Source organism: Psammomys obesus, unplaced genomic scaffold (assembly GCF_907164565.1).
Source record: "Psammomys obesus unplaced genomic scaffold, mPsaObe1.curated_primary_1811, whole genome shotgun sequence".
Lineage (NCBI taxonomy): Eukaryota > Metazoa > Chordata > Mammalia > Rodentia > Muridae > Psammomys > Psammomys obesus.
This window is the reverse complement of record NW_026592481.1, coordinates 2,809,076-2,836,477: the sequence shown is the minus strand read 5'-3', so window position 1 is coordinate 2,836,477 and position 27,402 is coordinate 2,809,076. Positions and strand designations below refer to the sequence as shown.

At 40.5% G+C, this 27,402-nt stretch overlaps 1 protein-coding gene across 1 annotated transcript; it reads left to right on the top strand.

Annotated features, from left to right (window-relative positions):
- On the top strand, positions 1–22,133 carry Msl3 (MSL complex subunit 3). The gene is given in 13 exon segments (XM_055613355.1): positions 1–170; positions 1,592–1,674; positions 2,055–2,150; positions 2,466–2,527; positions 3,416–3,507; positions 4,047–4,172; positions 4,896–5,056; positions 6,418–6,576; positions 8,973–9,235; positions 11,783–11,892; positions 15,575–15,674; positions 16,324–16,408; positions 18,492–22,133. Coding segments are annotated over 13 exon segments (1,539 nt in total). The 5' UTR covers positions 1–68; the 3' UTR covers positions 18,592–22,133.
- Positions 22,134–27,402: the final 5,269 nt, after the last annotated feature.

Genomic DNA, 27,402 nt, shown 5'->3' with positions numbered 1-27,402 from the left:
CTGGTCGACCTTGCCTACTTCGAGTACTCTACCCGCCCAGGAACCTCGCCTTCCGCCACTATGAGCAAATGAGAACGAGCAAGGGAATGAAATTTCAATTCCACTCTGGGGAGAAAGTGCTGTGCTTCGAACCTGACCCCACCAAGACCAGAGTGCTATACGAAGCTAAGGTGCCACCGCGGGGGGGACAGGGAGGAGGCGCCGGTCTGGGTCCCCTGGACGGGAGGCAAAGGATCCATCAGAGGACTAGTAGCTCGGAACCCTGGACAGCCACCAGGGTGCGCCTCTGCCTGCGCACAGCGGCCCGGGGCAGCAGGGGACGCTGGCGAGATGCGCTCCGCGTGCTAGTGGCCTAACTAGGAAGAATCTGGGATGTTTCGGCTTCTGCTTCTGCTTCTGCTTCCGCTTCCGCTTTGTTGCGTCAATTATGCGCAGTTGCTAGGCTCGGAATGTCGGTTTGAGCACAGCGCGCCAATCCGCGTGTCCGGTGTAGGAGGACTGCCGTTTTAGGCTTCTGCTTTTGCGATAAGCCTCTCCTTGGTTCCACACCTTTCAGCGCCACATGGGCCACATAGCGGACACCTTGACCAATTTTCTGATCCACATTATCAACCTTGTCTATAGTTTTTGCCAGCTTTCAGCTGGCGACGTCATAGTCCTGGAATCCCAGCAGAGTTTAGAATCAGACATTCAAGTGTCATACTGAGGGAAGGGAGGGACTCAAGATTGCTCTAACGTTTTGACTTTTGCAGTTTCTAAAGGATTTGTAGGAGACAGATGGAGCTAGGGAATAATCAAGTCTCACTTGTATCTAGCTCAGTCTGCCGGGGCTGGACTGTATTTGCAGTTGTCAGTTTTTAAGTGGAGGGCAGAAGAGGGCATTTACGTGCTCCAGAGCCCTGGGAGGGTGAAAATCAGCGCCCTGGGGGTCGAAGCGAGCGTCAGTATTTCCAGCCACCAAGGCAAAGTCCTTAGTGGTGGAGACAACTTGGAACAGGCCCCCAGGTACGTCTTTAGCGATGTTTAAGAGGTGCTGTCTGGTTGAACACCCCAAGGTCTGGAGTGTGTTATGTTTCTTTGCTCCCTCTTGCAACCGTTAACTCTGTTTAGGTTCTTTTGCTATCCCTTCAGCTTGCTATGTGGATAGGGGAAGGAAGGATATGCAGGAATGCAGAACTATTAAGGGCAGGGTTGTGGAAGTCTTTGGCTAGTTCCGCAGGACACTGGACAAGCCATAGCCCAGGTGACTACAACTCCCAGAGGTCGTAGAGCTGCTCTTTCTAGGCCGGCTCCTCGATAATGACAAATCCACCGACCAATGGCTTCAGAAGCGTCACCGGTCTCAAACTCGAGAGACCAATCCTGATTTGCTTGGACGGATGTTTCCTATTTTGAGGCAACCACTCGAGCAAAAGGGAAAAAGATATTTAAGAATGTTACAACCCAGCTCTCGATCTAAAAAAGGGAACGAATGTTTTCTTTTCCTTTAAGAAGGGACTATGTTCTAGTTTTCTTGTTTTTTTGTTTTGACCTAACTTAAAATAGTTTTCGGTTTGCTGTGCCCCTTGTGAACAGTATTTCCTGGTTTCAGATTGTCGATGTTATTACTGGGAAAGACGAAAAGGGCAGAACGATTCCAGAATATCTGATACATTTTAATGGTCGGAACAGAAGGTGAGTGAACTTGTTGCAATAAGACTAAATATTAATCACCTTTGTAGCAGAATCATTTTGTAACTTTGAGTTTTAGAAACACTTGTAGAAAAGTTTAATCTCCCGCTTGTGCTTTGTTTGTAAAGCTTGCCTATTCTGAAGCTTGATTACTTTAAAGTCTGTTGTGTTTGGATTTACTTATGAGTACTCACTGAAAATCGTGGTTGCTGTAACTGAGGTCCCTTTGTGCTTTAGTGGTCCTCTTGGTGATTTTGAAGTGTATAGCTTTCTAAAATGTCGGCAACTCTGCGGCACTTCTTCATGATGCTTTTTAGCATTAGTTTTATTTGTTTCATAATACTGACTTTTACATCCTCTCTTTGTTTGTTTGTTTCAACCAGTTGGGATAGATGGACAGCCGAAGATCATGTGCTACATGATACAGATGAAAATAGGAGATTACAGTGTAAATTGCTCAAAAAAGCAGTAGCTCGCCTGTAAGGACACAAAAACTTTGATGGAAGTGTTATTCAGTATGTTTTATTCTTTTTTTACTCTTTTGGAATTTTATGATATATAAGTAGTAAAGTGACAGACTTCAGTAATCTTACGTATTTAAAGTAAATGAGGAGTTTCTATAATATTCTAAAGAATCACAGACATATTCAGAATGATCATTGTCTACTTAGTAGTGGGGATTATATTATCATTTAATGTTTACTCTATATATTTAAGAATTATTGTTTATTATGTCTTCCGTGGATCCCAACTTCCAGTCTGAAGTTTAACTTTCATTTATTTATTATTTTAAGGAGAGGTACAGGAAGAAAGAAGTGGCATTGTAGATTGCCTGGTGTCGACTCTGTCTTAAAAGGTATGCCAGTTAAAGAAAACACTCAAAATGATGAGAACTGTGAGCGTCTTGACTTTATCTTCCTCAAATGAAACCATATTCATGTAGTCTTTTTATATCTATGGATCAAGAGAAAAGGTCACTGAAATTATAAACAGAGAACTAGTGCAAACTCATAATGTACAGATGTTCTCCAGTTTAAGAATTTGTTGACTTTATGATGGTATGAAAATATACTATTTTCTTGTTCTACTTTCAGTACAATATGCACTAAAACACATGAGATATTTAACAATCCCATAAGGTAAGCTTTGTTTTGATGAGTTTACCCAATTGTCAGCTAATCTAAGTGTTCTGAATATATTTAAAGTAGTCAGCTATGATATTCAGTAAGCTAGGTATATTTTCTTCAATCTAGATCTAACTCCATCATAAATGATGGAGCATCTTTATAGTATACACTTGGTTTGTTTTAGACAATTAAGGTAGCAGTCAGTATGATCAGTCAGCATGTGGGTACAAGACTATCAGAGTCTTACCATCCATCAGAGTCTTACTATCTCAGCCAGCGAGCCTGCACAGATCTTTTCTCACAGTCCATTTTCTTCTTCATACATCCAGGGACTTGCCACCACTTATGAATCCATCAGTGAACCATAGGATCCTAGCTGGTGAAACACTTTCATATCATTAGCTCATGTGATTTTTGTATTGATTGAAATTAGAGTTATGTTTATCAAAATAAATTTCTGTTCTGAAAGGTACAGTATTTGTGTTTAGGATTTAAAATGTATGCAGAACTATAAACCATCCTTTTTAGTCAAGTACATGTGCCAACTAAAATTTTGTAAATGTAAGGATTGTCAAAGTGTATAATATGAGTTTGCCTGATGTTTTTGTTTTTTGTAGCAATAAGCAGTACCTATCATGACAGCTGTGGAGAAAAGAATGAAGAAATAAAAGAACAACATCAACGTCGTATTAAAATAAAGACTAAAGCGGTACAAAAAAGTTTTTATTGTAGAAACTTTTGTATATATGGTAATGGCAAACTTTTCAGGTTAAGGATTCTTTTTAAAAGATAAATCTCTCAGACCAATATTATAAATTTTCCTAACAGTTCAAGAAAAGATAACTTTTGTTTATAGTCATTATATGGGTATCGTTGACTCTTTATACCTACAGAGTATTTCTAGAAGTTATATATCTCTTTTTTTTAAAGTAATATTGTGAACTATGTTTTATAATGGTTAATTTTTAATAGTGTGTAACAGAAATTGGCATGTGCATGCCTCCAAGTTGGACATAAACCCCAATGTTAATCATAAATGAAAAAGAAACAAAAATGAATTTGTAGTGTAGTTAATGCTGTGAAAAACTCTTAGGCATGTGACATAGTATCTTTATGACTATCTTTAATTGGAGACACATGGTATGATGTGAGTGTTGTGAATAAACTAAGTTGGTTGCATAGCAGACTTTTATGTGGCAGCCTCTCTCAATGTTATCAATAATTAAAAATGGAATTGTGATATTACAGGGAAAAAAAGTATTGTCGCTGTGCTGAAGGAAGGACATGGATGAAAGAACAATAACCATAGATATCCCTGAGGTTCTCAAGAAGCAGCTTGAGGATGACTGTTACTATATCAACAGGAGGAAACGGGTATGCAAGAAGAATGGATTGTTCAGGATGCTTTTTTTTTGGCTGAACTTTGTAGTCACAGTGTCAAATGCCAGGCAGCATGGAGGCATGGTAGTTTTATTTCCAGTTTTGTACTGGGTCTAGTTCTAATAGGACTAATAGGACTATTAGTAGTGCTTGGTTCTTGTTTAACCTAAGACTTGTATACCTTCTGCTGTTCATTTGAGCCCTTCAGGGTGTTTTCCAGAATCCTAATACCTGGACTTCTACTAAGATTAAGATCTTTAAGCCAGGAATGATGGCTCATGTCTTTAATCCCAGCACTTAGGAGGCAGAGGCTCTGTGAGTCCAAGGCCATCCTCCTCTACATAGAGAGTTCCAGGTCAGCCAGTGCTATACAGAAAATCCCTGTCTCAAAAAGTGAGTTGAAAGGACAGGTGAGGATTTAATTGGTGTGGTAGGGCTTTCTCTCTTAAGTATACTTTGAGAAACTTTTTCAGTTTTTTGAATAGAACACTAAGACTAAAGATCACTGTTTCTATGTATTCAGAACAGTAAGATTATAGTAGTGTGAGAGAATGAAGGATAGCATGATCTGTGGAAAGATGACTCATCAAAGAGCTTCAAGACATAATTATTTAAAAAGCTCCTGAGCAGAATTGATGGAGTTAAACAGATAGAACACATAGCTATTCCTACTTGGAATATATGTCTGATAATAATGGGATGTGTTTTTCTTAACAGTTAGTGAAACTTCCATGCCAGACCAACATCATAACAATTTTGGAATCCTATGTGAAGCATTTTGCTATTAATGCAGCCTTTGCAGCCAATGAGAGACCTCGTCACCATCATGCCATGATGCATACGCACATGAATGTGCACTATGTCCCTGCTGAAAAGAAGTGAGTAACTAGGGTGTTTAGTCTTTGGCTTCTGTCTTTGGGTTTTGGTTGTACTGTTTATTGTTAGCTTTTTTTGTCATACTGGGGATTGAACTTAGCCCTCACACATGCAAAGCAAGTGGTCTTCCAGTCAACTATACCTTCAACTTTTCCTTTGTATATTACAGTTTAGCGCTATGGATCTTTTACTCTGCTCTGTTAAATTTACCCCTTACTTCATAGCTGATTTGCAGATTAGTCATTCATTTATCAGTCTAATATGAAACTATTGTGACTTTTGAGAAGTATTCGATAATTGCACATGATACCTGGCTTGACTGTACATTACCTTGTGGCCAAGACCAATATTTTCAGGAATACCACTTTAGAAAGCAGATGGCCAATGAGAAATGGGTCAAAGGTTGCTAATGACTGATCTTTTTTAATTAATTAATGTATATGTGTGAGTGCGTGTGTGCCATGGCATACATTGAAGGTCAAAGGACAAAGTCTGGTGTGAGTCCTGACCTTCCACCTTGTTTGAAACAATCTCTGGTGCTATTCACTGCTAGGTACACCACCATGGCTAGCCTTTGAATTTCTAGAAATTTGTCTGTCTCTGTATCTTGTCTCCCCACAGGAATTCTGGAGTTGCATATTTGTACGCTACTGCATCTAGCTTTTATGTGGATTTTGGGCATCCAAATTCAAGTTGACAGACTTGTACAGCAAGTGCTTTTACCCACTGACCCACCTCCCTAGACACAAATAATTCTTTATTCTAGTCAGAGTAGAGTTTTTGGAATCCTGCTATACCCTCATGACTTGACAGGACCAGTGTCAGGGAGGCAGAATGTTATAGTTGAATCAGGAGCAAAGAGCACTGGCTTCTGGGATGTCTCATATTGTATTGAACCCATTCATTTGTGTTATATGGATATATTTAAATTATTAGCATACTGCCTGCAGTTTATATTAGGATCTATATTTCCTTATTTCTTTATTGGCATCTGTACATTGTGTTTATTTTTTTTACATGTCAGTGAATATATGTTTTAAAAGTCTGTCTTCAGCTCAGTAGCACACACCTTTAATCCCAGTACTCAGAAGGTAGAGGCAGGTCTTGGTTAGTTTGAGGCCATCTTCATCTACATAGAGAGTTGTATGCCAGCTAGGGCTATATAGTGAGACCTTGTCTATTAATAAATAAATGAATGAATATACGAAATAAACGAATGAATGAATGAATGAATGAATAAATGAATGAATATAAAGATAATTTTACCCTTTTTAAAATGTATACCTTCATTGTAAAATTTGGGAAATACTAGTGACTTTACTGGATCTCTAGTCTCTAATCTTTTCTTTCTCAATCTTCCTAGTGTTGATCTTTGTAAGGAGATGGTGGATGGATTACGAATTACTTTTGATTATACTCTTCCCTTGGTTTTGCTCTATCCGTATGAGCAAGCTCAATATAAAAAGGTGACATCGTCTAAATTTTTTCTTCCAATTAAGGAAAGTTCCACCACAACTAATAGGTGAGTTAGACAATGTGGAAGTCCACCTTCCCCCTCAGTTGTCAGCACTGATATGACTAACCTCATTTTGGAAGTATTTGATCTGTTGATACGGTTGCCTGGATGTTTTGAGGAATGGAAACATTGTAGGGTATCCTTATTGGTGCCTTTACCCCCGCCCCCAGAGTAAGCTAGATGATCATTCACATTCTCATGGTTGTGTTTTCCAAGTCAACATTCCAGGATAGCCAGACATGATGACATGTGCCTATCATCCTAGCATCCAAGAAGCTGAGGAAGGGGAACTGCTATGAGTTTGAGGACAGATGCTCTCTGGAGGGAGTTGTAGGTTAGCCAGGAGTACATAACAAAAGAAGGACAAACAAAAGTTTCCCGAGTAGATAGTACTTTTTCAATGTATTATGAGCAGCTGTCCCATCATTCAGGAAGTCAGTGAGGAGGTAAAGGCAACATGGGCCAGAAAGATAGAAAGTGGAGGTACAACTGACATCTTTCACTTGATGTTATGTCATTTGGGTCAGCTTCTTCTGAGCCTCTTGCCTTTATATCTGGTTTGGAATGAATGCCTGTCTCCCTGGTGGATAGTAATTCATGATCTTATTCACAATGGCTCAACAACCTTTGGACCTCAGTATTGGTTATTTCCCTACTTTTCTTTTATTACTGCTTTTCTTCCTTCTGTGCCTAAGTATTCTTTGTTCATTGTGCTAGAGCAAGGATGGGTCCATCTTCACTTAAAGCCTTTTCCCTAATTTTTCTAAGGCACTCTGCCATGTCCTCTCTCTTCTTTCCCTGAATGTTGTGCAGGAGACTAAAAACCAGTTCTTTTCAAGTCTAGCTTCTTAAATGAATGAGTTTAACTTTCCTAGTTATAGGAAAGTGGGCTTCATACAGGTAACCATACCACTGAAGAAGAGCCTTCTCTTCCTGCCAGGCATTAGCCATTTAAGTATTCTCATGAAGGAGAGGTACCCTGTATGTCTTAGGAACCCTATCACTTTTTACACGGGGATTTTAGTGATTATGAGGATCTCATGTGGGTCATCACAGCTGCTCTGATTCCAGGATGGCAATGGTCATATCATGCTCAGAGGACTGAGCTTTCTACCACTAAGAGAAACATCCCTCTATGTTAAACCAGTATCTATCTACTCTTGTCTACCACTCTTGTGCTAGACTCTACCTCCTTTGTTAAAAATAACTTCTAATTATCATTTCCTGTGCTCTGTGTTAGCTGCCTTTCTTCTCCCTCTCTTTATTATGGTTCCTGACTCATTCTCTGCCTCTCCACCATCTTCTTTTATTAATTAATTTATTCACTTTACATCCTAACCTTAGCCCCTCCCTCCTCTCCTTCCAGTCCTAACCTCTTTCCCTTTTCCCCCACCCTAGATTGTCAAGTCACAGCAGGACTGAGCTTGTCCTTTTCCCCTGAAGAATGGTGAGGCAGTTCCTCCAGTGGGGAGTGACCAAAAAAGCAAGCAACAGAGTCCATGTCAAAGTCAGCCCTCATTCCCTTTACTTGGGAACCCACATGAATCCTAAGCTTCCCACTGACTACATCTATGTAGGGGCCCTATGTCCAGTCTATACATGGTCCTTGGTTGGTGATTTCGTCTCCACAGGCCCCTCTGGGGTCAGGTTAGTAGGCTCTGTTGGTCTTCTTGTGGAACTCCCATCACCTCAGGTCCTTCTATCCTTCTCCCCACTTTTCCACAGAACTTCCTATGCTTTACCAAATATTTGGTTGTGAATCTCCACATCTGTTTTTTCCACCATCTCTTTTGGTAGCTTCTCTCTCCTCTTTTTCACATGTCACTTTTGACCCTGGCAAGAGGCCAGCAAAACTCACTAGGGATGTGTGTTGAAGTCCCCATGAATGGCTTACATCACACCTGATGATTCCCAAAGATATACTCGTGCCATTTTCAAGTCCTGGCAGATTTTATATTTCAAGGCATTGTTTGGTGGTCTTAGTACCTAGACCAGAGTTTCTCTTTCCTGAGGCCTGTCTTTTGTGACATTGGACAATTAGAAATATGTCTGGTCTCTGTCCATTAGGCAACAGTATATCTTCCTTCAGTTGTGACAACCCCTGAGCAGTGTTATCACCAAATACTAGTAACTGTTTTCTGGGCTAGGACTAAATTCTACCCCTAACCCTGGAACCCTTGTTCTGAAACATATAGAAGAGGATATTCCAGTCTCTAATAACAGCATGCTCTCCTGAGCTGTGGTGACCTCATCTATTTAGGAACTGTTTAAGGAAATGTGTGTTTGAATATACTTCGAGATACCTATGTGTCACCCCCTCCCTCCCAAGCTGGTTGGTGAACCTGCCTTGTAGAAGCTCTCAAATCATTACAAGCTGCAGTGACACTCTCCTTCTTGCCCAGGAGCCAGGAGGAGCTGTCTCCTAGCCCACCTTTGCTGAATCCATCTACACCACAGTCCACAGAGAGTCAACCACAAGCTGGTGAACCGGCCACCCCCAAGAGACGCAAAGCTGAGCCAGAAGCACTGCAGTCTCTGAGGCGGTCCACACGCCACAGCGCCAACTGTGACAGGATGTCTGAGAGCAGCTCTTCACCTCAGCCAAAGCGCCGGCAGCAAGACACATCTGCCAGCATGCCAAAGCTGTTTCTGCACTTGGAAAAGAGTGAGTTTGCTCTAAGAGCCCCAGGCCATGGAAAGCCACTTTTTCCCTTTGTTCTTAAAGTTTGTGTTATTCCTGAGACCTCAATCATATGCTACTTCATTTGAAGAAGAGGGACACATCCATCAAAAGATGGAGAAGCAACTGCCTTGGGGAGCTCAGGGAGGACTAGGGAGGCAAGACTGGGCTCTGTGTTTAAATCTGCTTTCTGCCTGAGTGAGGTGACCCAGAAGCAGAAAGACACACATGGTATATACTCATTTAAAACTGGATATTAGTCATACAGTATAGGATATACATACTGAAATCTATACTGCTAAAGAAGCTAAGCAAGAAGGAGGATCCTAGGGAAGTTGATCAGTCCTCACTCAGAAAGCAAATGGGATAGACATTGGGAGAGGGAGAAAACAGTGAACAGGATAGTAGCCTACCACAGAAGGCCTCTGAAAGACTCTACCCAGCAGGGTATCAAAGCAGATGCTGAGACACATAGCCAAACTTTGGCCAGAGTGCAGGGAATCTTATGAAAGAATGGGGAGATAGAAAGATCTGGAGGGGACAGGAGCTCCACAAGGAGAGCAACAGAACCAAAAAAAAAAAAAAGTCTAGGCCCAGGGGTCTTTGCAAAGATTGATACTCCAACCAAAGACCATATGTGGAGATAACCTAGACCCCTTGCTCAGAGTACCCTTTTGTAGCTCAACATCCAAGTGGGTTCCCTAGTAAGGGGAGTAGCGGCTGTCTCTGACATGAATTCAGTGCTAGCCCTTTGATCACCCCCTCCCCCGGGAGTTGTATCCTTGCCAGGCCACAGAGGAATATAATGCAACCAGTCCTGATGAGACCTGATAGGCTAGGGTCAGATAGAAAGGGAGGATGACCTCCCCTATCAGTGGACTGAGGGAGTGGCATGGGAGGAGAAGAGGGATGAAGGGTGGGATTGAGAGGGGATAAAGGGGGCTACAGCTGGGATATAAAGTGAATAAATTGTAATAATAATAATAATTATAATAAAAGCTGCTTTGTTACCCTCCCTCTCTGCTACTTCTTGTGAGCTGTTGGGGTTATTGGTATCCCATGTTTCATACACATATTCAAAATGAACAGTGCTAGTAAATTTTTAACATTTCTACTGCTGTTTTCAAAACTTACCTTTAAGACATCTGTTTGAATAAAATGTTCAAATCAGATGCTGGTTTTAATGGAGTTGTAGAGATACAGTCCGTATGCTGTAAACTTCCTTCTTCATAGTAACTTTTATATGGTTAGAATTGTGTGGTCACCTCCACAATCAGGTCATGTATCTTCATCACAGAACAAAAGAAGTCAGTCCTTTATGCATCAACAGTCTCTCATCTGCCTTTCCCCACCTCCCCTGGAAACTACCAATCTACTTGGCACTTTAGATTTGCCTGTTTGGGACATTTTATATGCATGAAATAATGTAACATTCATGTACACCATTAATAATATGATGGAAAGCTAGAGGCATTGCCACACTCCTATAATCTCAGCACTCTTGGAGACTGAGATAGGCAGATCGTTGTGAGTTTGGGGCTAGCCTGGTCTACAAAGTGAGTACCGGACAACCAAGGCTACACAGAAAAACCCTTTCTCAAATAAAACAAACAAACATAAAAAAAAAAAAACAAGTTGAAAGTATGAAAACTGGGAAGGTTCAATTAGGCAATTAACCTTTTTAAAAAGAAGTTCTAATACATGAAGAAATGATTCTCACCCAACCCCCTGCTTTGTTTTCTTGACATTATTTATTTAGGAAAATCACATATAAAGTTAACCACTTTTTAAAGATTTGTTTTTATGTGCATAGTTGTTTTGCCCACAGATATATTTGTGCACAATGGGGCTGCCTGGTGCCCTCAGAGGCCAAAAGAAGCTATCAGATCCCTTGGAACTAGAATTATAAAGAGTTGTGTTCTGCCATGTGGATGCTGGGAATTGAAGGGAACCTTGTGCTTTTAACCTCTGAGCTGTCTTCCCAGTCCAAGTTAATCATTTTAAAGTTACTAATTTAGTGTTCCTACTTTTTAAATTTGTTTAGCTGTAATCCACACACCATAGAGTTTTTCCATTTAACGTGTCCAGTCCAGTAACATTTAAAGGATTAATATAGTTGTGTAACTATCCTACAGTCATTTCCAAAACATGGTCAGTGCCCCCACCCAAGAAATCCCATATTCATTAGCAATCATCACCCTCACTTTAGAGCCATGAAACATCTTTGTGTCTTTAGATTTACCTATTTTGCATAACATAGGAATGGAATCACAGTATGTGGCTCTGTGATGGATCCCTTCAGCTTAACATAACCTTTTCAAAGTGGACTAAGGTTGTAACATGTATCAGTACCATTCTAAAAATAAGAGTCCAGACTTTATCTTTTATAAATGAAGGTCATATTGTTAAAGATTTGTAGCTTTTTAGAGGTGACTTAGATTTGTGGTCTGGTGTTTGTCAGAGTCCTGACAGTGTCTATTTCGGTCACTCTGTAACTTTATGGGTAAATAATTGCAACTTTCTCATTGACAGAAACACCTGTGCATAGCAGATCGTCTTCCCCTATTCCTCTGACTCCAAGTAAGGAAGGGAGTGCTGTATTTGCTGGCTTTGAAGGGAGAAGAACCAACGAAATAAATGAGGTAGAGTGTTTGATGGTCAACTTCAAGGGTTCTTTTACCTTTTGTAGTTGCTTAAACTCCCGAGTCGTTCAAGTATCATGTTGCTTTTCAAGAAATAGCAGCAAAAAGATAGAGAAGATTCTGCTTAATAGTGTATTCCTGGTTTCAAATCTGAGAAAACTTCCAGGACCCCAGTTTTACTGTTATAATGACCTTTTTCTTCTAAAGATCATTCAGTTCTTGAAATACTTGTGTTTGCATTTTGTACAACATATCAGTACTTTTTTTTCTTAAGAGCCCAACAGTACAAAGTATAGGTTTTGTGGGCCACGTGATGCCTATTAAGACTAATCAACTGCAAAGTAGTGGGAAACAGTATGCAAATGAGATAGATGTGGTGTATTTTAATCAACAATTACTGTGAATACTAAAATGGGAACAGTAAATGATATGCACAAGCTAAGAATAGTCTTTAGCTTTAAATCATTTAAAGGTGGCCTGGACCATCAGGTCATTCTTTAGCGATGGGGTCCTAAGAGAGAGCACCAGGAGATTAAAAGATAAAGAACATAGAATATACAGAAAATAAAAAAGTTTGGGATTGGGAAGTCTTTCACTGGCTATTTGTTATGCCAAAACAAGTTTATTAAGAAATACAACGGGATGAACGGTGTTAGAAAGTGTCTTTAATGGCAGTACTTGGGAGGCAGAGGCATGCACATCTCTATGAGTTCCAGACCAGACTGGTATACAGAGCGGGTTTCTGGATAGCCAGGGCTACAAAGAGAAAGCCTGCCTTGATTAAAAAAAAATAAAATGGGACAGAGTCAGCTGAAAACTATCTTATGATGGACTAAGCAGGAAGGTAATCAAACAGTGTTGCACAAAGGGACAAGGAAAACACAGGGTTTGTCAAGCATATTATAGACCAAACACATAGTGGCTCTGAGACAATCCATATAATTCCCACAGTGGAAAGAGTTGGGTTCTCAGGATCTGAACCCATTCCTTGTTTATTTTTATTGTTTATTTTTTTACAATTAACTCATTATATATCCTGATTGTAGCCCCCTCCCTCAACTCCTCCCAGTCCTACCCCCTCTCATTCCCCTATCTCCCTCCCCTGCTGCACTAAAAGGGAGAGACCTCCTCCCCTGCTATCTAACCCTAGCTTATCAAGTCTCATCAGGACTTCCTGGATCCTCTTCCTCTGGGGCCTAGCAAGGCTGCTCTGCCAGGGGGGAAGTTACCAAAGAATAGGCAACTGAGTTCATGGCAGCGGCTCCTCTTATTTGGGTACCCACATGGAGATTGAGTGAGCTTCCTATGGGCTACATTCAAGCAAGGCACCTAGGTCTTTATGCATGGTCCTTGGTTGCATCAGTCTTTGCAGGACCCCCTGAGCTCAGAGTTTTTACCTTTGCTGGTCTCTTTTTGGAGCTCCTGTCCCCTCTGTTTCCTTCTATTCCCCCTTTGGCCATAAGACTCCCTGCACTCTGCCCAAAGTTAGGCTGTGAGTCTCAGTATCTGCTTTTATCTGCTGTTGGGTGGAGTCTTTCAGAAGACTCTATAGTAGGTTCCCATCCTGTTCCCTCTTTTCTACACTTCTGATGTCTATCCTGTTTGCCATTCTGAATGAGATTTAAGCATCCTCTCTAGGGTCCTCCATTTGGTTTAGCTTCTTTAGGTCTGTAGATTTTAGTACAGCTATCCTATATTGTACAGCTAATATCCTTTTATAAATACCATGCATGTCTTTCTGCTTCTGTAACACCTCACTCAGGATGATCATTTCTAGTTCCCACCATTTGCCTGAAATTTTCATAATTTCCTTGTTTTTAATTGTTGAGTAGTATTCCATTGTGTAAAGGTGTCACAAATTCTGTATGTGTTCCTCCATTGAGGGACATCTCGATTGTTTCCAGATTCTGGCTCTTACAAATAAAGCTCCTCAACAAGGACATTTGCTCAAGTATGTTCATAGCGGCCATTCCTTGTTTTAGAGGACTAACTGTGTTCCTTTTCCATACACCAAGGCCTCAGGAAAAAGCTTTCAGTTGAGTAGTCCTTGACAAGAAGCATAAGCATAGTTTGGGACGGTATAGAAATAAGCGTCAAACTATTGCAGGAGATGTGAGCTGCAGGCTTTAGTTGCTGACCTATTTTTAACATCCATCTCCTCCTTCTCCACAAACAGTAACCCTAATAGCCATCTCTCTGAAAGCATGCTGAATGCCAGCATTGGACTAGATTTTAAGCCCATTAACATGGAATGCCTTGTGACTACAGGCTTTATATTTATGGAAAATGGCATTTCTTCAAAAAAGGGGGGGGGATTTCAAACAGTCAGGCAAAGACTGCTACCACTCAGTTCAGTGCTGCCATCTAGTGGCTAATGTTAGATCAGTATGCTTTGTGAAAACAATGGAGTTCAGCATGCTCTTAGGTCTAAAGAATCCATAGTGACTTTAAGGACCTTTACAAAATTCTTCTACGGTGGGTTTTATCCAGGGCTATTTAGCCAAATCGCTCTTGTCCCTTTCTCATAGTATCAGTTGCTGATTTTATTAGGAAAGGTCTGCATGATCACTTTGCTGGTTAAGATGCACAGGTGGTTCTCATGGAGAATCTCTGTACTAATTACAAATTGCCTCTGAGCAACACTCAGTGCTGAAGCAGTTCTAAGTTTCCCCTGTGGGCTCATGGTTAGATGACAAGTTAGTGTGAAAATGCTAGAACTGGCTGCCAAGGATGAGATGGGGAATCTACATCAAAACTTCAGGAGGTGAAGTGAAACTGGGGCCATCCTTCTGGAGTCCCACAATACCTGTGAACTTCTAGTTTCTTTTATTCAGGATGACTGTGCCAGCATTTCTGATGTTTTGTGGCTGAGCACCCTTCTGCTTTTTTCTTTTTTCTCATATAGGATTTTCTGCAACATTCCTTCTTCCAGGTTCATAGATTTGACACATCCCCATAAGGAAAGTAGACTAGGCTCTGGTTTGCTGGTTGACTAAGGTATTCCTAGGGAAATTCATTAGAGAGTTCTGAAAGAAAGCTCTTACTTTATCCAAATTTCCAAGCCCATCTATAGTTCTGAAACCAGAGTAAAGGCAAAGAAAGCAATTACAAGGTTGGAATTCTGAGATGATTCAAATTCGTTTCCATAATGGCTGAAAATAGCAAGGAATTAGGGGCTCTTGATACTCTCTAATATTTTCTGTTTGAGGGGGAAAGGGCCAAACGGCTATGGTAGTGTAAATGTGAAATGCCCCCACAGGCTCATGTATTTGAACACTAGCTCCCTAGCTGGGGGTGCTGTTGGGGAAGATTGTGGAACCTTTAGGAGGTGGAGCTTGCTGGAAGAAGTTGGTCACTGGAGCTGAGCCTTCAGTTTTTATAGGCTGGCCAGAAGTCCTGCCCATTCTCGGCTTTCTGACTTGATGCAAAGTGAGCAGCCAGTTTCCTGATGGCTCCAGTGTGCCTTCCATGATGGGATGTATCCCCAGAAGATAATAACTGTTGAGAAGTTTAAAAGCCAGTATCTTCTTAACCTCATTTTGAGTCATTCTGGCCCTCAAATTTATTTTTATAGGCCTTTGTTCACTATGTAGCACTCTTGTTTCCTCCTTTCCATATGAATAGATTTAGAAGTGTATCTCCATTTGGAAGAAAGGAAGCATTCGAGTGATGTTTCTTCTAGGTCCTGTCTTGGAAACTTGTGCCTGACAATTATCCTCCAGGAGAGCAGCCACCTCCCCCTTCATACATTTATGGTGCACAGCACTTGCTTCGATTATTTGGTAAGAATTCCTACACTTTATGTCTTCTTTCCAGTTTTCATTTTTTTATTAGCATCGTTTAGTTATATATACTAGTGGCTTTCGCTACATTTTCGTATGTGTATAGAATTTATGGTGATCATAAAACAGTCACATCCCCTATTACTGCCCTTGTCCCAACTACTCATACTTCTGTTTCCATATGGGTGTGGGTGTGTGTCTGTGCGTGGACGCTGGGGCTTCATTAGAGTTGCTTATAAGTGCATGGTTGAGGAAGGAATCAAGAGGAATTTACCAGTGGCTTCAGCACTGAAGAAAATGTCTCTCCCTTCTAGCAATCATTAACATCTTTTAGATGCTCCAAGGAAAGTGGGGCTTCATTGTGCACTCAACTCTTACAGCCTCATATTGCTTGTTTTTTTTTTTTACAAGGTTGCATATTTTGTAAGCATGTAACTAATGTGGATACCTGGTTTCCTCTTCAAAGAAAAGGCATGCTATATACTTAAGTTTCACAAAATTTGTTCTGATAATACTTGACTTACTACTCTATCTTTCTTCAGTAACTTCAGTAACTTAATGTTTGATAACAGGAAAGAATAACTCAGATCATCACACAATGTCTATTGTAACATTCTGCTGATTGCAAATGCTTTTGTATTCAATCCAGTAAAACTTCCAGAAATCCTTGGGAAGATGTCCTTCTCTGAGAAGAATCTGAAGGCTTTACTGAAGCACTTTGATCTCTTTCTGAGGTATTTTATTACCTTGTCATACCTACCTCTGCCAGCAAACATGTGACTTTCTGAAAGGTAGCTCTGCGCTATTTTCCATATTAGGAGTGCGTGGTATGTTCTAACTGATAGGGTAAGCTATGAAGGAATTTTTTTTTTTTTTGGGTTTGTTCACTTGTTTGTTGTATGTTTCTTTTATCCTTCATTCTCCAGTTTCTGAGTCAACGCTACTGAGGTGAGGTTTGTTTTTATGTCACTAAAAGAGTTCAGTTAAATAACATTATAAGTAGAAAGTGAATTTTCTGATGTAGAAGTACTTAAGATTCACATCATTTAAATTTTTTTTTATTCAGGAGTACTGTAAGCATTGTTCTTTTGTGTGTACATAACTTATCTTAACTATTAATATAGAACTCTAATAAATGACTGAGCATGTGCTGACAACTATGAGTTCGGAGAAAGATATTGATTTCTTCACCTGATATATAGCCTGTCATTTTCTTATCTAATAGAATATTTGACATGTGATCTGATACCCATCTTTATGCTGTTGTCCACTAGTCTCTCTCTTTCATCCAGATGTTTGTTAACTACATCCTTACCTTGTCATTCAAGGCTGATCCTCACTTTGCCGCTCCCAGCTCGGCCTAGCTACTTGACCTTAAAGGGAGCCATTTTCTTTCTACTGGGCCCCATTCAGAATAATCAAGGATTTGCAAGAGTAAAGTATTCTACCCAGAGAAATCAGTCTTAAAGTTAGAAAAAGTGTTTTCCTATTGGAATTTTGTGTAAGATGTCCTTGAACATAATTACAGTTTCCAACATTTCAAGTGAAATTTAAAATACTTTCTTAAAATACTCTCTTCCCTCCCAGATGCCCTTCAGACAAAGCCATACATAAAACTTTGTGTATTAAAAGCAAATAATGCTGAACATGCATGAAGAGACTGCAGATTAGTGTTCAGAAGCCTACAGATTTTGAAGTATTCCTCATGAAAAGCAGAAGTTAGGACTTTAGGAAATAAAATAAAAAATTTTATAAATAAACCTACAAGATTTTAAAAATGTGTTCAAGGAGTGAGAGGGGAGATTGGGATTGGCTATATCAGTGTCTGTTGTATAATACTGTTAGAGTAAATAAAAATTGTTCTTTAAAAAAAAGTAGAAAATTGTAGCAATTAGAATCAACAAACTCAACAATGACCTTCGAGAAGAAATTAGTTGTCAAGTGATTTTTGACATGGTTTCTTATTTAGAAAGAAGTAACAGTTTTAGGAATTTGAACAGGTGGGAATTAGCAGGGTCATTCATGATAGATTTCACAGCTTGCTACTACTTGTCCAAATACACTCAGAATTTGTTTTGTTTTCTGTCTTGTGGGTCTGTTGGCCCTGTTTTGTCTTTTGAGATGGGGTATTATGGCATAGTTCCAGATAGCCATGAATCTTAGATTCTTTCCACCTCAACTTCCTAAATGTTTGGATTATAAGCATGAGCTGGTAATTCAATGGGCCACCCGTGACTCTCACTTTAAGTCCCTTCATTAACATATCGTAGATTCTTGAGGGACTCGCCACATTTTCATAGCCATCTTCAGATATACCAGTCTGATACATGTGATACTGTTATCCAGACTTGTAACTAAGTTTTTGTTATGGCTAGTTAGTATGCAAAGTGCTGGTAATGGTTGCTTTGTTGAGTTTTGTTGTAACTGAGTTTGTATAAGCCTTGTGAATTTCTTAATTGACATTTATTGGGTTTGTCATGCATTATTTTTATAGTTAGAAAAACAGGAAAGTCTTTTTAAGGTTGTTTTTCACAGTTGCATATATGTAATCTGATTGCCACCAAATCAAGTTCAGGTTCTGCTTTCAGTTCTTGAACACCGATGACAAAGACATGAAGATGAATAGTGACCGACAGGAACTAGTTAAGTGAGTGCTGTGCAAGTAATCAATAGAATCAAGACTAGAATCATGTTTCGCTTCTAGTATAAAAAAAGGTTTTCACATTTGATTGGTTGAAAGCTAATATTTAGCTTCAGGGTTTTCAGTTCTTAGTATGATGCTCATTAGTGCCATTTTTTTTTTAATTCTTCCTCTAGGTTTTTAGCAGAATACCATGATGACTTCTTCCCGGAGTCAGCTTATGTCGCTGCCTGTGAGGCACACTATAGCACCAAGAACCCCAGGGCAATTTATTAAAGTTCCGGTGGTTCTGGAAAAACAGAACCATCCAAGTGATGTGTTAATGAAATGGTAGACCTACCCTGGGGGTACTCTGACAGAAACAGGCTCTGTTATTTGAGTTGTTCACATACTGTTATTTCTATTAAGAATTACTTTCTGATCTCAGCATGGTGGTCCATGCCTTTGGGGGGGGGTCATTTTAATTAATTAATTAATTAATTGATGATTTCTTTAATGTAATGATTACTTCCTGGGTGCCTGAACGTATTCCAAAGTGACACTGCTATACCAGCTGTGTGTGCTAGCAGGATACAAACAGCCATAGCTGTCTTTATAGGGAAACGTTCATGAACGTTTACTTAGGGTTATTGTTCTGGTAGACATTGCGGTTGGTTTTTTAGCAAGAACCACATTGTCGGATTATTTGTTAATGTTAAACAAAATGGTTTTGAAAACTCTTTTCTGTTCAACAGATCTTAGTTTGTGCTTGGAAGCCACAAAGCACTCTCAAAGTATTTTGAGGGACTTGGTATTGATGGCAAAGGAGAACTTGCAACTATGCATTGCTTGTAGCGGTTCCCTTTCTCAGAAACATTATTTTTATTGCTCTAAATAAAGCATTGCCTGTCTTGAGATTTTACAGCCATACTCTGCTGTGTAATGTTATAGTTCCTTTTCTATAAAATGTTATTTTGGGTGATTTAAATAAAGCTTTGCCAGCTTTGTTTGAAAGAAGCAAGAGGAGCTTTGCTCTTGCCTTCCCTGTTCTTTTTATTGCAGGGCAACAGTGGGGTAACCTCTTCACTTACAACTTTTGTTCCATTTCTTTGCCCCTTGTATGTTTTTGTCATTTCCTTTTTTGGTCAGGCCTCTCTTTGCATCATGACTAGTGGTGGTTATGAGAAGTCACTGTGACCCTGTGCCAACTTGTGGCTGTTTTCTGGGTCCTGATGGGCCAGACACAGAAGTATTCTTCTCCAAGTTTACCGAAGCTGATATACTCTGCAGTCATCCCTTTAATCCTCATTGCCCTTCCCCCTCGCATGCCTTCCTCCTCTATGGTTTAGAGGGTTCTAAATGGCTGGAAAGGATACCAATGCCATGAAAGCATTAAACATAGCACTTCTCGTATGGCTCAGCTAAGTTGACTTTAATTTCAAAAGGCTGCCAGTCATGAACAAAAGGAGCCTCAACGACTTTTAACTGCAAATGGTCCCATTAAAGTGCCTTGTGCATCACTTCCTCCAGATTCACTACCTCCAGATTGCCTGAGTAGATAGATATCTTCCTTTCTGCATTTAGTTGCTCACACAGACTCAGGTTGGTGGGGACTGATTGGAATAACCTTTAAGTTCTTGGTAGATATGATTGTTAATTTTAATTGTCAATGTAATGGATTTAGAATCACTGTGGAAACACACTTCTGGGTGTGTCTATGATACTGCTCCAAAAAAGTTTGAACTGAAGAAGGACCCATCTTGACTGTGACCAGCACCATTCCATGGACTGGGGTCCAAGATCCAGTGAAAATGAGAAAGTAAGTGGGATTGCAGCATTCATCTCTTTCTGCTTCCTGATGATATTACCAACGGCTTCGTGTTCCTGCTACCATGCATCTCTGCCATGATGGCCTGGACCATCAAACTGTGAGCCAAAAGAGACCTTTTTCTCAGGTGTTTTGTTACAGCAACCACAAAAGTAGTTGATACAGAACATTGGTACTGTAGAGTGGCGTTGCTGAACTAAGCCTGACCATGTGGATCATAGGCATTTGGTTTAACACTCAGAATTTAGAACTTTGAGCTAGAGAAAACTTCAGGTGCTGTAAGTAGAGTTTAATGGGGTATTCTGGTGGCATTTTGGAAAACTAGAAGACCAAGACAAATGTGGACAGTGGAGATCTGGCTCATGGGGTTTTGGAGAGGAAAAGAGACTATTGAGAATTGAGCTAGAGACCATTTGTGTGATAATCCGGCAAAGAATCTGGTATTGGTCCATGTTATCAGTGCCATGTCCTGGGAACTTGAATGAGGCTAGCTTCTAAAGTAATAGACTCATTTTCTTGGTGGAAGAAATTTGAAAATAAGTTAGCATTCACACTGTGTCATGTTTACTGAATGCTGCTGTCATCCAGGTTTCCAGTGAGAGAATGCACAAATGGGGGAAAAAAAAAAACAAAACAAAAACCAGATGTATCAGCTTGGTGGGGAAAGGAATGAGTTTAGGCACAGGCAAGGTAGATGTAGAGAAATCAGCAATGGTTGTAAGAAGAGATTAGTCACATTAAAGACAAGCCTTGTGCTGTGTAATAGAAATTAGGGAAGGTACTCTAAGGGCAGGACCCCACCCAATATCTACTCCATTCGTGAAAATGAGTTCATTTGAAAGGATGAAACCTAAACTAAGAATATTGCTGATGGTGTTTTCTGCTTCTTGAAAGCAGTTACCTAAGAAAGCCTTTCCCCATGGTTGGCACATAGACCAGTATACTGGTAGTCTGAGGAAGCCAGGTCACAATAGACCCTGCAGTCTCACTCACATGGTAGTGGCATCCAGATGTGAAAGATGCAAGAGTAAAGGGGTCATGGAGACTTACACTAGAGTTCTAGAAAGCACCAAGACCAGGCAATATGTAGCAGGGTTGGAGTGTGTGTAAACTAGCCCCAAGAGGCCATTATGTGAAGACGTAAGAGTGTAGTTTAAGTTGCACATGGACCCCAGGATGTTGTAAGGAGCCAGAATTGTGGGTTCTGTGTAGCCTGAGGAAAGCTGCAAGCATGGAATGGAGCCAACCCAATAGAGAAGCAATGTCTGCTGCAAGTGGCAAAGCTGGAGAGGTGTGACTACCCAAGCCCTTGGAAGCCCATCATGAGCTCCAGATGCTGGACACAGAGCTGTAGGATTTGGTGTTTGCCCTGCTGGATGTTGGTCTTTCTTTGCTCTCATCTTTCCTTGTTATACTCCCCATTCTTCCCTTTGGGAATGGGAATGTTTATTCTTTGCCATGGTGTATTGAAACTTTGTTAAGTTGCATTAAATTTTATAGAAGTTCACAAGGAAGAGATTGCCTTGAGTCTCAGATAAGACTTTGGACTGTTTAACACTACTGGGACTGTTAAAGACTGTGGGGAGTTTCAGGGAAAGACTAAATGCATTTTGAATTATAAGATGAAAATGAGAATGTAGGGGCCAGAGGTGGAATGCTATGATGTAGTCATATGTTTGGGTGTCAGGGTGGCCAGGGGTAGACTAGTGATGCTTAATCTTGATTATCAACTTGGCTGGAATGAGAATCACCCTGGAACCACAACTTTGGATATGTCTCTATGAAGGTGCTTCCAAAGAAGTTTAACTGAAGAGGGAGACCCACCCTAAATGTGGATGGCACCATTCTATGACTTGGGGTCTCAAAATAAACAAAAAGGACAAAGTGAGTGGAACATCAAAATTCTTCTCTCTCTGCTTCCTCACAGTGAGTCTTGCTGCCATGACTTCCTCTACCATAATGGACTGTATCTCTTCAAACTGTAAACCAAAATAAACTCTTCCTTCTTTAAGCTGCTTTTGTCAGGTATTTTTTCACAGTAATGGGGGAGGGGTAAGACAAGAGGAATCCTCTTCTTTTGACTTAGATGCTGGCTTAATGCTTGTGCACCTGCAATATATTCACTGATTTCAATGCTAAACAGTTTGCTGTGGGTAGATCCAGGGAGGAGAAAATCAGTGGCTTCAGTTGTGTACCCACTAATGACTGCACCAGTCTCCAGTGAGTAGTCCCAATCAATTGTCACACAGATTGGCACTCATTCAACTAAATAGGCCACAAAATAAACCCAAACATCATGAATCTGGAAAAGAAATTGTTGAGTGGGTGTGATGTGTGTGACAGGGATGGGACAGGTCTGAGAGAAGGTATGTGGTAGAGGGTAGTTAGAATACATTGTTCTCATGTATGCAATTGTCAGATTACAAAATTAATTTTTAAGAAAAGGTGTAGTCACAAATGTTAATAATCTGAGCACCCAGGATGTGAAGAAAGGAGGATCAGAAGTTCAAGATTATCTTCAGCTAATTCAAGGACAGCCTGAGCTACATGAAACTGTCACAAGGAAGTAAAAAAGCAGGGTAAGGCAGGGAAGAAACTGGCTGTACAAGTTAGATCAAGTGACAATTCTTTTTTTTTTTTTTTTTTTTAAGTAGAGGGTTAGGGGAATAGATCAGTGGTTGAATGCTTGCCTAGCATGCACATGTGCAGTGTACCTGTGAATTACCTACCTGTGAGCAGAGGGAGTGGTGCCTATCTAGCCTCACTCCCTCTGAACAGTGACAGCATCAACTCAGAGAGGGACCCAGATAATTTTATCTAGATGGCACATGTGATCAATATGCATCACATTCATCACAAGTCAAGTAAAATGCAAAAAAAAAAGAAGAAGAAGAAGAAGAAAAGGGAGGGGAGGGGAGGGAAGTGTGGAGAGGTGGAGAGGAGGGAATGGGAGATAGCTCACTCAATAAAGTTTCTGCTGCACAAACCTGACAAAGTCGGTTCAGATCCCCTGACACTCCTATAAAAACTGAGTGTAGTATAATGCCAGATGTCTGTAACCAGAGAGCAAGTGGGCCCTAGAGCTCTCTGACCATCCAGTCTAGCCAATTGGTAAGCAAGAGGTTCAGTGGCTCAAAACATAAGACAGAGAGCAATGCAAGAAGACATCTGACTTCTATACACACATGTACAAATGTGCATACATGGGAAAAGAAAGGAAAGGAGAGAAAGAAGGGCGGAAGGGGGTGGGAGAGAAAGCAGTGCATCCCAGGAACCTTTTCTTAGACAGTATTCTTCACACTTTGTGGTTGTGTTAGAATGTGAGTTCAGACTCAGCAGGTAAGGGATGGGACCCTAGAGTCTGTACTTTCAAGATGGGCCAGGGCTGCTGACACCGCTGGTTCCCAGCCCACACCTTGAATAAGGCAGTTGTCAAACACTGTGGAAGGGGATAGGATATAGGCTAATCAGAGATGAGCCTGGGAATGAGATTGAGATGTAGATGGTCATGTGCACATACTTTCTGTATGCTATTTTTTATTTTTTTTTATTTTTTTATTTTTTTTTAGTCTCAGGAAAGCTGCAAAGAAATGGATTGGTTTGGAAACAAAATAGAAATCAAACTGAGATCTGTCATAATGCTAAAACTGTGCTCCCTTAATTGTTTCCAAGTTAAGAAACCACAATAGTGAAGTTCTATTGGCCAAAGGGTGGGAGGGAGGCTGAGGGATTAATTCAGAGTCAATTTCTGCAGTCTTTTCACTTTCTCCACCTTCTCCATCCTTCCCCGAATCCTCCAGGGTTCTTACTGTTTGAAACTGCCATCTGCTTGGCCATCTGCTTCATCCTGCTCTTTAAAAATCAGGCCTTTTTCTTTTTAAAGTTTAAGGCTTCATTGTTTGCACAGTTAAAGCAAAGTATCCTTTTTCTAATTCTAAAATTGGAGGGATGATTGCGAAAGAAAGTCATTTATCTAGGATTTAACCAAACTCTCTAGAGCTTATTTTTAATATTTTACATTTTGTTGTGGATGTGTGTCTCTGTGTATATGTGGGGGGGGAGTCACAGGACAACTTTCTAGAGTCTGTTTTTTTCTCTTTCCACCATGTGGGCAATCAGGACTGATAGCAATAGCCTTTAGCTCCCACCCCAACTCTTGCCACTGTCTCACCAGCCCACATATTCAAGAGTTTTTATTAATGTTTGCCCACCTAGAAAGTACCAGTATATCTCTGTTTCACCATCCAAATCCTTTGTCACATGGGATTTAGTAAGAACTGTGACATAAGTGCTAAATGAACAGGGTTGCTATAGGTACATTTAAGAATGTTGGGAAATAGCTGCCTCTAGTCCAGCAGATGGAACTCAAGTCACAGTTATGAAGTACTTTAAAACAGTTGATATCTTCATAGTTCTGGATTTTTTTTTTTTTTTTGTCGGGGTTTTGAATAGCTCAGGCTGGCCTCAAGTTTATTATTGTAGTCATGGATGACTTTGAACTTCTGATTCTTCTGCCTCCACCTCCTGAGTGCTTGGACAATAGGCATATACCACCCTGCCTGGTTTATATGGTACTGTGGGTCTAACCCATAACATTGCTTGCTAGATAAACACCCTACCAACTAACTGAGTTACATCTCCAGCTGGATGGTTCCTGATTTCTGTCCATCGACAATCAACATGATCTATCTAAATGGGTAAAATAGTAGAATCTTGCATTTTTATAAGGTTTTAAAAATCATTTTTATTAAGTTTGCTGAACTTAACAGTTATCAACAAACTGTTCAGAATGCTAATTAAAGTATTATCAGTTAATGGACAGTATTTCCAAGGCCAAAATTAATACTTAAAAGTGATTATAGTTATATAGAGTAGCACTGTTCATTCATAAGGTGAGACTTGATGACTATTCCCAAGGCCAAGGCCAAAATTAATAAAGTGGATATAGTTCTATAGGTCAGCACCATTCATTCACAAGTTGAGACATGCTGGCTGCCTCTTTGCCTCTGACTTTAATGTACTCCAGCCACTCTTCCTCCAAGAAGGCCATGTACACTTCTGCCTCAGGGACACCGTCTTGGCTGTCAGGGACACGGTCTTGGCTGTCCTCTCATCATGATTTAATGTTCTTGCTACAGACATCCACCTGCCACACTCCCTTACTACCTTCAGACATTTTGTTCAAATGTCACCATATTCTCCCTCTTTTCCTTCCCCACAACAGTATTTTGATTAGGGTCCATATTATCTTTAAACAACCTCAGAGAGTAGCTAAGCAGGACTGAGTCTGTTTTCTGAGTCTGTTAGTTGCAGTATGGCGATTTGATGTAATTTTTTTTAATTTTTAATTTTTTTACAATTAAGTCATTTTATATCCTGATTGTAGCCCACTCTCTCATCTCTTCCTGGTCTCACCCTCCCTCCCACTTCCCCCCTAGCCTCTTCCGCTAGGCGACTGAAAGGGGAAATCCTCCCCTGCTATCCGACCCTAGCTTATCAAGTCTCATCAGAACTTCCTGGATCCTCTTCCTTTGTGGCCTAGCAAGGCTGCTCTGCCAGGGAAAGCGATCAAAGAACAGGCAACTGAGTTCATGGTAGAGATAATTCCTGCTCCCCTTACACAGGTACCCACACGGAGACTGAGCTACATATGGGCCACATATGAGCAGGTGGCCTAGGATCTTCTTCATGCATGGTCCTTGGTTGATGCATCAGTCTCTGCAGGGCGCCCTGAGCTCAGATTTTTTTAGCTTTTAGTTGATCTCCTTGTGGAGCGCCTATCTCCTTTGGGTCCTTCTATCACACCCCCCTTCTTCCATAAGACTCACTGTGCTCTGCCCAAAGTTTGGCTGTCAGTCTCAGTATCTGCTTCGATCCCCTGTTGAATGGAGCCTTTCAGAGGACCTCTATGGTAGGGTCCCATCTTGTTTGTTCTCTCCCAGTGCTTCTGATGTCTTCTGATGGCTATCCTGTTTGTTATTCTGAATAAGATTTAAGCATCCTTCCTATGGTCCTCGTGTTTAGCTTCTTTAGGTCTGTAGATTTTAGTATGGTTATCCTATATTATATGGATAATATCTGCTTATAAGTGAGGATATACTATGTATCTTTCTGGTTCTGGGTTACGTCACACAGGATGAACTTTTTATTATAAATTGGTGAGATGGGCCTGTGGCTTCAGCTCTGCGATAGAGTACTTTCCCTTCAAGCTTGAGGACCAGGCTCAATCCTCAGCACCAAAAATAATAACAATGATGTCATCCACTTTGAACTTAAACTTTATCTCATGGGGTTGGTCAAGAGAAAGGAGCTATCTCAGCACTTTAGGCTTGACCACAGCTTTCAAGAACTATTCTGGGCCATTGGTCACCTTCCAAATCATTAACTTCAAAACCTGCCAATCATAGCAGCCTTTTAGTGTAGGGCAATACTAAGAGTGTTTTATTCCATGCTACCAAGCCAACAATAATAGGAGCCTGCATGACAGACAGGTTCTATAATCTTCCACAGAAACTCTCCAGAGCCTAGCTTCTGTATCCCTTCTGGGTTTGATGCTGTGGAGTTTTCTTTAAATCATTCTCAGCTTCATTTTCAGTGAGCAGGAGACAGCTCTGACCACAGAACAGCATGAAAATGAGGAAAGCGCTATTTAGCATCCACTAGTCTTGCTGACCAGTGAACTTCCAGGACTTGTCTTCACCTTCTACCCCTCCAGAGAAACATTGGAGTTACAAGCATGCTACTATTGCACACAGATTTTATGTGAGTTCAGGAGATTTGAACTCAGGTCCTCAGGCTTATGTGCCAAATACTTTACCCACTAAGCAATCTTCCCAGCCGGTGAATGTTGTGGTGTGTAGATTATACTTTTTTTTTTCAATTTTACCTTAAGGTAAAATTGGCATTTTTGTTCTGCACCAAATTTATGGCACATGCATCATGAAAACGCATTTATCTGGCAATGTGGCATGTTTTCTTCATACCTCACTCTTTAAGGAAGATCAGGGTTCCGTTTCTTCACTTCTCAGAGTTCACATGGCATCTGAAGGTCAGAAATGAGAACACTGTGTCTTTCTCCAATTCTCCCACAAACAAATATGTGTTGGCCATATCTTTACACTTCTTTGGCTCCCACAGTCTTCTGCTAGGCAGACAGGATGTAAGGTAATACTGTCATATAAGCAAAATTGAAAAAGAAGAAGAAAAAAAAGGAAATTTAATGCAGATAGAGGTTGCTGACATCCAAAATAAAATGAATTCTTGAGAATAACACAGGCCAG